The 11,072-nt window shown below is 48.1% G+C and overlaps 2 protein-coding genes across 4 annotated transcripts; both read right to left on the reverse strand.

The window, feature by feature from the left end:
* Positions 1–362: 362 nt before the first annotated feature.
* LOC121335772 (serine/arginine-rich splicing factor 7-like) lies at positions 363–5,468 on the reverse strand. The gene is made up of 8 exons (XM_041404230.1): positions 5,424–5,468; positions 5,108–5,284; positions 4,074–4,148; positions 3,850–3,951; positions 3,285–3,338; positions 1,924–1,968; positions 1,313–1,348; positions 363–661 (listed from the first exon to the last, which is right to left on the reverse strand). Exons 2-8 carry the CDS (start codon positions 5,239–5,241, stop codon positions 637–639), a joined length of 471 nt encoding a protein of 156 aa, XP_041260164.1. The 5' UTR covers positions 5,242–5,284; positions 5,424–5,468; the 3' UTR covers positions 363–636.
* Positions 5,469–6,737: 1,269 nt separating this feature from the next.
* On the reverse strand, positions 6,738–11,056 carry GEMIN6 (gem nuclear organelle associated protein 6). 3 transcript variants are annotated; one of them, XM_041404241.1, is made up of 4 exons: positions 10,818–11,056; positions 10,132–10,336; positions 9,251–9,396; positions 6,738–7,411 (listed from the first exon to the last, which is right to left on the reverse strand). In XM_041404241.1, the coding sequence occupies exons 3-4, from the start codon at positions 9,376–9,378 to the stop codon at positions 7,036–7,038; spliced, it is 504 nt and encodes a 167-aa protein (XP_041260175.1). In that variant the 5' UTR covers positions 9,379–9,396; positions 10,132–10,336; positions 10,818–11,056; the 3' UTR covers positions 6,738–7,035. The 3 variants fall into 3 exon arrangements, with proteins under 3 accessions (XP_041260175.1, XP_041260173.1, XP_041260174.1); XM_041404239.1 differs by lacking the exon at positions 10,132–10,336 and having other exon boundaries at positions 10,818–11,055; XM_041404240.1 differs by lacking the exon at positions 10,818–11,056 and having other exon boundaries at positions 10,024–10,134.
* Between the last annotated feature and the right edge of the window lie 16 nt (positions 11,057–11,072).

The following is an 11,072-nucleotide window of genomic DNA, read 5'->3' on the forward strand; positions in this document are numbered from 1 at the left end:
AAAGCAACCAGAGATCAGCACAGCAGCAAGGCCCTTCCCTGGGCACGCTTCACTGCCAGGACGGAACCAGGCACACACGGGGAACTTGAGCTCTCAATTCCCCACGGATCCTGCTACTTGAACACAACCTGCAGGACCCATGATCTCCACAAACCCCTCAAACTTCCTAAGAAAGGTACACCTGGACATACAGCATACACACAAGAGGCATCTGGCACTGGCACCTTTTCCCTCTAGCTGGTGCTGCCCAGGGACACAGAAGGCACACGTGCCTGTCCCAACCTGCCCGCTGCTTTTCCCCCGGGGCAGCACACTGCCTGCTTCCCCATCCCAACTATGAACTGCAGGGTCAGCACAACTGATTTCTTAGTTAGAAATGAAATTTATTTCAATGCACCAATAAAAAAAAAAAAGCCCAACATTTTCAGATCACAGAACACAAACACAACAAAAGAGTTTGGTATTAGTCTGCTAACAAGACTTTTAGAATACAGAGATTCATGCCAATTGCTAGTCAATAGAAACAGCCTTCTAGGACTAAGCCCTTACATCACAAAATCCCTTATAATGTAAACAAAATAATTTTTTTACTAAACTTCTTAAATTTGAACCCATTCTTTTAGGACTTTCTTTCCTTCAAGGGCTTCCTGATGGTGAGTGACTGAAAGGAAAAAAAGACAACAAACATTAAGAACAACTCCTATGGCAAAACCAACAGAAACTGCATGCTACCCTAGGCTTCCTCTGGAGTTCTGCCCCTATTTGCATTTGCAGTTCCCAAACGAAAGAAGTGTTGTATTTTATACTTCACCTTAAAAACTGCTTTAAGCTTGAAAGCTGAAGACTAATTAAGAGAGCTGAGACATCAAGCCTGCTCAGAAATCTCAATTCCAGCACATGCTTCTCTCTGGTAACACAGGAAAACTTCTTCCTTCGTGGAGCACAGCACAGCTTGGCAGCTGTGCAACTCCCAAGCCTGCAGGAGTCACCAGGCAGGAATTTAATCCTACACCACTTCACTGGCTTGCTCCACACCTTACATTACTCACTTGTTCCCTAGATTCTAAATTCCTCAGAAACATTTCACCAAAGGTTTCTTTAGCAGCAGCTATTCTAATTCCTTAGCTGTATCATGACATTCTGACTACCAGCAGCAGGAAATGCCCATAAACAGTTCATCTCCTCATAGTTCAGATTTAGGCAAGTAAAAACCCTGAGCTTTTATCCTTGCCCAAGTAAACTCCTCTAGGAACCGCCCCAGCTTAAGTGCTATTGAACCACAGGACAGACTCCAGTTTTAGGACATTCCTACCTTCTCTTTGGAGATGGTGATCTGGACTTTGAGCGGCTGTTTAAAAACAAACAAACAAACAAACCAACCAGTCACTTGGGTGCTCTCAGTAACCACTTCTGACCATTTTAAATCAGAACAATTTGATGCTGTTCAATGCAATCACTGCTGGTATCAAGTGTACCCAGGTACTTTAAGCAAGAAGCTGCAGGTGAGAAGGAAAAATGCTGGAAGCCAGAGCCCTTGGGAAAAGAGCAACACACAGCTTCAAAGCTGCTGTAAATCACAGTAACCCTGCAAAGCAGGAGCAGTGAATCGAGCAGAGTTAGGGAGAGGGAGAACTACAGACACTTAAGAACAAAGGTAGGAGAAAACATGCCCCAAATCCTGTCAAAAGTTGGTTTTTTTTTGTAATAATGAGTGTAAAACATCCGTATGCAAAATCCTGGAAGAATTGCCTACTGTCCCACAAAAAAATCAGCTATTCAAAAAAAACCCAAAGTGTATGAAAAATGCAACTGAAATACCAGTCCAAACAGAGATTTTGAATCATGAGGAAGAAAAACAAAGAACCCCACAAAAAACCCCACCAACCAAAACCAACTGAGTGGTACTTGTGTTTGAACGCTCACCTTTTAGCAGGTAAGCCAGATTTAGATCTACCATGAGACTCAGACCTACAACAGGAGAAAAATAAAGCTCAGCAAAGCAGCCAGTGGGCATGCAAACACACGGAGAGTTAGCTACACCAGCAACAGCAAATTCACCCCACGCAGCAGCACCAACCAGAGGGAAGGCCCTGTGCTGCAGGCCTTCCCCAGGACCTTCCAAGGGAATCCCTCAGCTCTTCCTGCAGAGACCCCACCCATCAGAAGGCACAAGTGCAAGCACAGGAAGCTCCCCAGCAAAGCTTCTGCCAGTTCCACAAAACACCAGACCAGACTCCCACGCTTCCCTCCTACCTGCAAGTATCCCTTCTAGAAAGGGAAGAACAGTTTGAAGTGTCATCTTAGAAACTATTTTAACAGCACTTAGGAGTCTGCAATCAGCCACAAGTGTGTGTGCTGAAGAGCTGGTGCATTCTTCAGCTCGAGTTCCCAATGCCAATTTTATTCAAGCATAATATAGAACTTGCACCAGTATCTGGTTACTAATGAGTAAACTATTCCCAGTTTATCTCAGGAATTAAGATCTACTTGAACAGTGAAACTTTCCTCCCACATTTGTTACGTGACTTTATCAACTCAAATATTTGCTGTTACTTTAAAAAGTCTTCCTTGAGTGTCACAATTCAAGCTATCACTCAACATCAGAATGCTCCCTTCAATAAGCCTGGCCAAAAAAGCAAAATACTATCACTCTATTTCTGCTCCAAACTGTTTTTGAAGGGTAATAAATATTCACCTTTACGTGGCCTATTAACTCACAGAAATACTACAAGGACACTGCTGGCACATGTTAAACAAAATGTTACACAAAATGTTACATGCCACTGCTTTGAAACCTTCCTGCTCACTATCCTGAGCCACTGTCTGGCCCATTTCCCCCCTCGTAACAAGGAACTTTTTACAGGATCACAGTTACTGAAGATGAGAATGCTCACAACCATCTCATAACAAAGAGCTTTTTACAGGATCAGTTACTGAAGATGAGAATGCTCACAACCACCCAGACCTGGTACTCAGCAGCATGAGCATCTCTTCCACTGCTAAGTAGAAGGCAGCACAGCACACAAAACCATCCTCAATTTACTACATGAATTATTTTTTTTTTTAATTCTCTCCACAGACCTTAAATTGTACATCACTACTTTTGTCTGTGAAAAGGCATAAATTATTGAGTGCAAATATTGCTCTGGTGGACAGCCTTCTAAGTGCTTCCAGACAAATTCCCCCAGGAAAGGGGAAAAAAACCCCCAAAACAAACAACACACCACCACAACCAAACAACACACCAAAACCATTACTGGTCTGAATTAATCCAAGTGTCTCACCTGCTGCGAGGCCATACAACAGACCGGGACCTGGAGCGTGATCTGGACCTAGATCTGGGAAAAAAAAAAACAATGGAAGCTCTACTACCACATGCTTCATACAGGTAAGACAGAAACAAGTTCTTGTAAGTGTCCCAGAACACTGAGAACTTTGTTGGACTTGGTTTTGCAGAAGTAATTTTTATTATCAGAAGGCTGTGGCACCTTTGGTCAGGTGCCATGCAGGTAAAGTGAGTTCCACTGTCTTACTGGGCTAAGCAATTACACCCTGCACATTTGAAGCTGAATTTGGAAACCTTAACCATAGAGCAAGGCTGTAACTTTGGTACAATGTTAGAAAGAAAAAAATAAAATCTCAGAAACAACGGTTCCAAAACTGTAAGCTAAAATTTTAAGGAAAGTATTCAAGTAGCTCTTATGCATGTCACACAACAAAGGTTCCTACCAACACATGGACGGCAAAACAAACTTACTGATGCTATAAATATATATACAGGCACTTGGTATTTCAGCTCCACGTTATGTGCCCTTCACCAATGCTGTGGGTTTAACAGCAACCACGTACCTTGACCTTCTCAGAGAGCCAGAGCGGGACCTGCGGGGTGAGAACGATCTGTATCTACGAGGAGACATCGACCGGGACCTGCGGTAGGAAGCCGACCTGGATCTACACAACAAAGCAAAAACCAACCCATCACTGCAAGGTACTTTTCACAACAACTACAGAAAAGGAAGGAGGGGCCCAGAGAGGAAGAAATGGGAATGAAAACACAGAAGGCAGAGCCCTACCTCCTACCACGGCTGCGGCTGCATGACCGGGAATACCTTCTTCCTCGGGACCTCGAGCGGGATCTGGACCGGGACCTGGGTTGAGGTTAGAAAAAACAGGTATCAGCAGACAGCTGCAGCACCCAGCACCTGTGAGGCCCTGCTGAAGTCAAAACTTTTTTCAGACAACTAAAAAGAGGATTTAAAAATAAAACAAAAAAAGAAAAACCAAAAACCAAACCAAACAAAACAACAAAAACACACCACTAGCATCTGTCAGTTGGAAAAATGTCTGGGCCTACTTGTCTTGAGCATTTTTACTACCTAGAAAAATGTTAAAAGCTGAATTACATTGCAGAATTACATTAGAATAGAAAACACTGTAATGCGTATTTAAAATAAACCTTGCAAGTTTGCAGGTCGACCCTCTTTGGCCCAAGGTCTAGCAGATCTAGACGATCTAGAAGTATCTATAGGCGAGCGCTGCATCTAGGTAGGTGTTCTCTTCAATCTAACGACGATCAAACTGACAGCCCAATGAGCCAGGGTGAGGCTTGATTGACGCAAGAAGATTTTTCTAGGTGGGAATGTGGTCAATCTGGTGTTCCTCTTTCTAAACCGGAGGGGGGCCCCAATTGAAAGCCAAATTTACTGTTACGGCGGTCACCGTCTCAAATTTTCTGCCCTTAAAGAATAAGGTGAAGCTACGTGTAGATGGCTCGAGGGGATCTGGCCTCTTATGCTGATCACCTCAAGGTCTAGGAGGATCTTAAGTGTCGGATTTGCAAGGCGCCTCAGCATGAAATCTTAAGGCTCGTGACATTCTGAATCAAGGCGACTGACTCAAACGAAGAAACCTGAAAGGTTTTGACCAGGTTGATTATTAAAATATTAACATTTTATATGTATTAGCAAAAAAAAAAAATTTTGTGATATACACCTGTTGACTTACGACAATTAGAGTTAAAACTGGTGTAACATTGTGTTCTTTGCTAACAAGAACTACACAAAAGCGAGCTGGCGAAGCAACGCGGCTGCCCCGGCCCCGCACGTACCTGCTCCTCCTTCGCCGGCTATAGCGGTGACAGTCATAGGCATAGTGGCCTTTCTCACCACACTCATAGCATCTGTCGTTGGGGTCGAAGGGGCGCCGGGCAGGGGGCCGGTCGTAGCGGGAGCGGCGCGGCATCCCTGTGGATACTTCCACCCTGACCCTGGAGCCGCATATTATCCTGCAAGACACAGCAGCCATCAGCCAAAGGAGTATCTTCCTCTCTTGCGCCCAACAACCAACATGAGAAATCCCTGACTGGTGTGGCGTAGGCAGATCGAGGGCTGCGGCCCCCAAAGGAATTCCAAACATGCACGTACTTCCCGTCGAGGCCAAGCACAGCATCTTCAGCATCCCGGGGGTCTTTCCACAGACCCCGCCGCCGCGGCGGGCGCGCCCGGCGTGCCCCGGCCCTTCGCCAGCGTCCACCCTCAGCGGCCGCCTGACGGAACGATCACCGTCTCCCACCGCCGGAGCGGCACGAACGCCGCCGCTCGCTCCACCTTTCCCCTCGCCTCCCTGCCCACAGTACAAACCCTCCCGGGCCTCTGAGACTCGCCAGGCTCCCCGCCGTCCTCACCATATCGCCCGTATCGCGACATCCTCCCGATGACAGCGCGAGCCCGGGCAGGCGCGACCCTTATATAGAGGAACAGCCGCTGCGCCTGCGCGCCGCGCGGGGGGCGGGGCGGGGCGGGCCCGCGCCTCGGCGCGCGCGGGGCTCGCGAGAGGCGGTTCCCGCGAGAGGCGGTTCCCGCGCGGCGGCCATGGCGGCCCAGAGGGCCTGAGGGGACGTGAGGAGCGCGGGCCGCCCCCGCTCCTGCTGGGCACACGCTCGCCCCCGGCAGCCCCCAGTGAGAGCTCCTGACGGGGAACCCAATCGAGAGCCACTTGTCGCGTTTTGCATCCCTCATGCGTGACCCGTCATGGCTTCTGCCTGTGCTGAGGGTGAAGGAGCTTACGCCATGGGCCTTATTTTATAGCCAGGAGTGGTGCCTTCCTTGGAACAAGGCATCCCCAAGTTGCTCCAAATCTCTTGTGATGGCTCACACCTCACGTCCATCCCAACCAGCCTTGGGTGTTCAGCTCCTGGTTTATCCCTCATATCTGACATGCAGCTGGAGCTGTTGTGTGTTGGTATCTCCCAACCTTTCCATGCAGTAGTGGATGTGCAGCAGACATTTTTTAATAAAAAATCAACAAAAACCTGACAGATGAAAAGTAATTTAGGTAAATCCCAGCACAAATGAGGAGAGCCTTTAAGGAACAAGGGTTAGGCAGACTTTTCAGCTGCATTTGAGCACACCAATGTGATTAGCTCCTAATAATGCAGACCAAATAAATACACTGAGATAAATGAGGCCTCTAAACGTTCCTTGCTGCATTAATAATCTCAGGAATAATCACATAATGATTCCTGCATCATGTGTTGGCATAAACTAGAAACAGAGCATTAAAAAACACAAACTTACTCAATGGCAACACATTTCCTTTTACAGAACACTGGTTTTCCAAGCACTGCTGCTCTAAAATAACAAATATAGACAGGTAATGGTTTTAAAACCTGCTATTTGCATGCTAACCTTCCCTAAGCATTTCTGCAAACAGTGAATACTGACACCCAGGAGAGCTGCTAAAACAGGACGGTTCCTAAAACAGGAGCGCTCCAGGAGACGAAAGGCCTCAGTGCTGTTGCTGCAGCGGCCCTCAGCGCCGCTGTTGCTGCAGGCAGCGCTGCAGCGGCCCTCAGTGCTGTTGCTGCAGGCAGCGCTGCAGCGGCCCTCAGCGCCGCTGTTGCTGCAGGCAGCGCTGCAGCGGCCCTCAGTGCTGTTGCTGCAGGCAGCGCTGCAGCGGCCCTCAGTGCTGTTGCTGCAGGCAGCGCTGCAGCGGCCTTCAGCGCCGCTGTTGCTGCAGGCAGCGCTGCAGCGGCCCTCAGTGCTGTTGCTGCAGGTAGCGCTGCAGCAGGTCCTGCACGCGGGACAGGATGATCTCGTTGGTGCTGCTGCACTGCTCGGGGCCGTACGGGGGCTCGATGGTCAGCACCCCCGCCACGCTCAGCGTCCTGCCCAGCTCCCCCTGCTCGCCCACGGGGATGTGGTTTGTCTCCAGCCAAGTCTTCAAGGCGTTCTTCCTCTCCTCCAGCTCCTCCGCGCTGTAGGCTTGGCTTTCCTCGGGTGCAAGGATGCGAGCGAGGCGCTGCTTCATGTCGCTGTCCCCTTCCTGCAGGATCTGCACCTCCTGGACAGCGTGGCCCATGACGAACGATAAGGATCCTTTCTCGTTCTCTGGGAATGTTGCGAGGACAATGCTGTCAAGGAAAGAAGATTGTGTAAGTTCCTGTTCTTAACTGAAGACTGAGAAGCAGCTTCCAAGGTTTTGGAGATAAGAGCTCATTAGCATCAGCCTAATCCAGGTATTTAGGCAATAGCCAGCACCCATCATTTTCCTTTGACAAGCATGCTGCTGTACCCTTAAAATACTAAAAATGTGGGGATCTGCAGGGAATTGCTGGTCTTGAATTTGAAACCACTCTAGACACTGTGAAGCAGAATATTAATGTACACTTTGCGTCAAAAAACTAAAGTCAGGTCTGGAAATCTGAATATTTTTGTGCAGCTTTCCCAACACTACTGAAGAACCTAAAACATTTCAACATTCAGAAACTGATACCTTCATACATACAGCACCTTGAATGCTGAAGGCAGCTAACAACACCAGAACCTTTTCATGAAACAGTCATATTTATTGATCATTGCCAAAAGAGTATTTTTAATGACTGTTAAAAATGCCAATTTAATGACTGTTTTAATGCCAATTTATTAAACGAAAATACAACAGAACACACTACAAAAGGCTCAGGCTCACGTTGTAGAAGCCTGGTGTTTTCCCAGGGGCACTTGCAGAAGTCCTAAAATGCAAGTAGGAAGGCAACTGACTATATTTCTAGGATCTCTCCCTCATATATCAACAAAGAGCATCAGAAACCATTTTCTTCTTCTTGTGGGAAGGAAAATTCCACAACATGATGCCAGCACTTCACTAGCCAATTATTGCCACCATTAGTGGAAGTAATGACGTTTTTGGGGCGGTGTGTCCAGTGAGATATGCCTTGATTTCAGCCTGGACCATCACCAGAATCACTCACAGCTGCATGCACCATCCTTAGCAAAATGATAGGAAACTTCAGGAGATTATTGGAGTTACTTCAGAGCTGAAGCAACAACCAGTTCTTCTGAAACACATCAGAAGCTGAATGTTTTAGTTTTGAGCCTCCAGCCTGTGTTCATGTGGGACAAGCTCACATCCAATAAGGTATGAAAGAGCTCAGGCAGCAAGGAGGCAAATTTCTGCCCATTCCCTGGTGCATTTTGCCTTTCAAACCCTGTTTTCAAGTTACTCACTTTGCTATACCAGAGATGTGTGGTACCACTTTCTGTCCAGTGCCCCTGATTTTCCCTGCTTGCTCTCCAAAGAAGCCTCAACACCTTCCTGGGTGTCTGGCTGGAGTGGAAAGCCAGGCATCAATGCAAGTACCCTAGACAAAGGCTAAGGATTTCAACACCTAAAGCACTGAAAACACTCCAGCGCTCTGTAAAGCAGGGTTTGGTATATTACCACAAGCAATCTTTAACACATAGATTGTTGAGAGGTAATAGTATAGCTTAATATATAAGTTTTAAATCAGAGTAAGTCACTTGGAATTATGCTACTGTGTGATTTAATATGTTGTCCACTTAGCTTTACTTGCTTAGCATGAGTAGCTGGGTTTGCTGAAGCCTTGGCTGCAAGCTCTGAACTTTCACCTTGAACACATGCATTCAGCTGGTAGAGAGCTGGTTTTTTAGCAATTCTCCTAGAAGCTGGCACAGTGCTGAGTTTTGAATTTACAGTGAGAATAACATTCCTGATATTTTGGTTGTTGCTAAGCAGTGCTTATTCTAAATCAAGGACTTTTTAGTTTCCCATGCTCAGCCAGAGATGAGGTGCACAGGAAGTACAGACCAGAAGATAAAGAGGCTGCAGCCATCAGCAGAAGTTGCAGCTTAACAAGATAACATGCCATTTTTGCTCCAAATAAGTTTGCTTCAGCCTTGGAATCTTTTCTCCTCCTAAAAATCTTGCTTTTCATAAAAGCTTTGGTACTTACGTGGCAGAAACTGGGTCAACTGTTAAAACCCATCCTTCATATTCGTGTTTCTCAACTGCAACAACTTTCACCAATTTGTTCACATACGTTTCCCAGTCTAGAGGGCTTTTTCTCTGCCACTCATTCATATTTCCTGCATCCAGGACCTAGAAAACAACCAGATGAGTCAGCAGATGCAGTCAATCTTTTTGCTTTGCTCTTCGCGTCAGGACTGGCTTTGCCTCCATGTAAAGATTTGTCTTTAGCAAAATTTGCCTTTTTTTTTCTTTTTTAAATTTTTTTTTTTTTATTTTTAAAAGCAGACATTCACACAAGTGGTTCGCCTAAAGCTGCACTTCTGTAATTCCCTACGGAATCCACTTGTTTTTAAAGGCACACAGCAAAGCCTCAAACCCCACTGTTCTGGTAATGAGCCTTTCTGTTGCATCCAACACTCCATCTATTGCTCTGCCTTCTTACGAAACCTTGGAGGTAAAAGTTCAGCGCCTTTGTTTCGTGCACTGGCGCATCACTGGTGCCCGAGCCCTTCCACCGCCTTGGATAAGCGCTATCCACCCGGCTCATCCCCTGCGCCGGAGCACCACCAAGTGCAGTTTCACTCTATTCCCACCATCCAGCATTCCCAGCCCAGCCCTTCCCCCGAGCCAGGCCGCAGAGCGACGGGCGCAGCACAGAGGGCTGGAGGGCGCTTTGTTCCCCGGGAATGCCTTGCCGGCAGGAAGAGCGTGCACAGCCCAGCAGAGCCCCGGTCCCCAAGCCGCTCTCCCGCTCACCGGCCCCAGTTCCCGTTCGCGTTCCCGCCGAGGGCGCCTGGGAGCTGCGGCGGGCGGCACCGCCGCTTCCTGCCGCCGCCCAGCGCCTTCCCCGGTCCCGGTACGCACCGAATGCTCCCGTGCGGCGTTTCGCAGCTGCGGAGGCACATAGATGACACAGAGGCGGGCACGCAGCAGGCCAGATCGCAAAACAAGGAGTCGGGGGCCGTGTGGCCCCCCTGGAGCTGGATTTGCTCCTGGGATGCTCCTGCTGGCACAGCTTGCTCGTGCCAGGCCGTGCTTCCGTGTGTGTCAATAGGAGTAGATGCACGCTCTGTGCATAAAAATAAGGAGTTTTTGTTCCCTGGTTGTTGAGCTGCTTTTGGCAAGCTTTGCCGTGCCGCCTTCACGGCGGGAAGCTTGATTCCAACACCCCACACCTGCTGCATTTCAGCAGCGCTCATGGATGAGCCAAACAAGCTGCTAATCATTGATCTGGTGATTTGTTAGGAATTTGTGAACGCGAGCATGCAACGGTTTAGTGAGTGCTAACACAAAAAATATAAAGCGTATAAAATGAGACAGTCACACTTTGCAGGCTCAAATGAGCTACTTCCTTTTTTCCCCTTCTTTTTGGGAGTCTCAACTCAGCCTCTCCAGCACTACAGCGATTGTGTGTGAATGGCTCGTGCCACTGCATTCAGCTACTGCTTTCTTTCAGCCACAGCTCGTTTATTAGAAAGCAGGGAGACCAAACCTAGTTGTTTTCGCTCTACAAACAAGCACTGGCCTGCACTCCAGAGGCAGCTACGCACCAGCTGAGCCCGGGGATATCACCTCCAATACTGGATGCCTCCAAGGATTGCTCCCACTCAGGAGAGGCCAGGACAGAAAGGCCCCGCTGGCTTTACTTCCACCGGGCAGATGATCACCTGCAGCACCAACAGCAGGACGGGGAGTCAGCTTTCCCAGGAAAATGCTCTCCTGTTCCAACTCACTCCTCCAATTCCTATTTCAGGCCTCAGTTCCCATTCAGACGCCCGCCCGCCTCCCCCACCCGAGCGCGCATG

This window comes from Onychostruthus taczanowskii, unplaced genomic scaffold (genome assembly GCF_017590055.1).
Source record: "Onychostruthus taczanowskii isolate IOZ18803 unplaced genomic scaffold, ASM1759005v1 scaffold21, whole genome shotgun sequence".
NCBI lineage: Eukaryota > Metazoa > Chordata > Aves > Passeriformes > Passeridae > Onychostruthus > Onychostruthus taczanowskii.

Coding starts and splice junctions, on each gene's coding strand:
- LOC121335772 (XM_041404230.1), bottom strand. CDS start 5,241: ATGCCGCGCCGCTCCCGCTACGACCGGCCCCCTGCCCGGCGCCCCTTC. Junction 3,952..4,073: donor AGCCGCAGCCGTGGTAGGAG/GTAGGGCTCTGC, acceptor TTTGTTGTGTAG/ATCCAGGTCGGCTTCCTACC. Junction 3,339..3,849: donor GGCTCTCTGAGAAGGTCAAG/GTACGTGGTTGC, acceptor TTTTTTTCCCAG/ATCTAGGTCCAGATCACGCT.
- GEMIN6 (XM_041404241.1), bottom strand. CDS start 9,378: ATGAATGAGTGGCAGAGAAAAAGCCCTCTAGACTGGGAAACGTATGTG. Junction 7,412..9,250: donor GTTGACCCAGTTTCTGCCAC/GTAAGTACCAAA, acceptor TTTCCTTGACAG/CATTGTCCTCGCAACATTCC.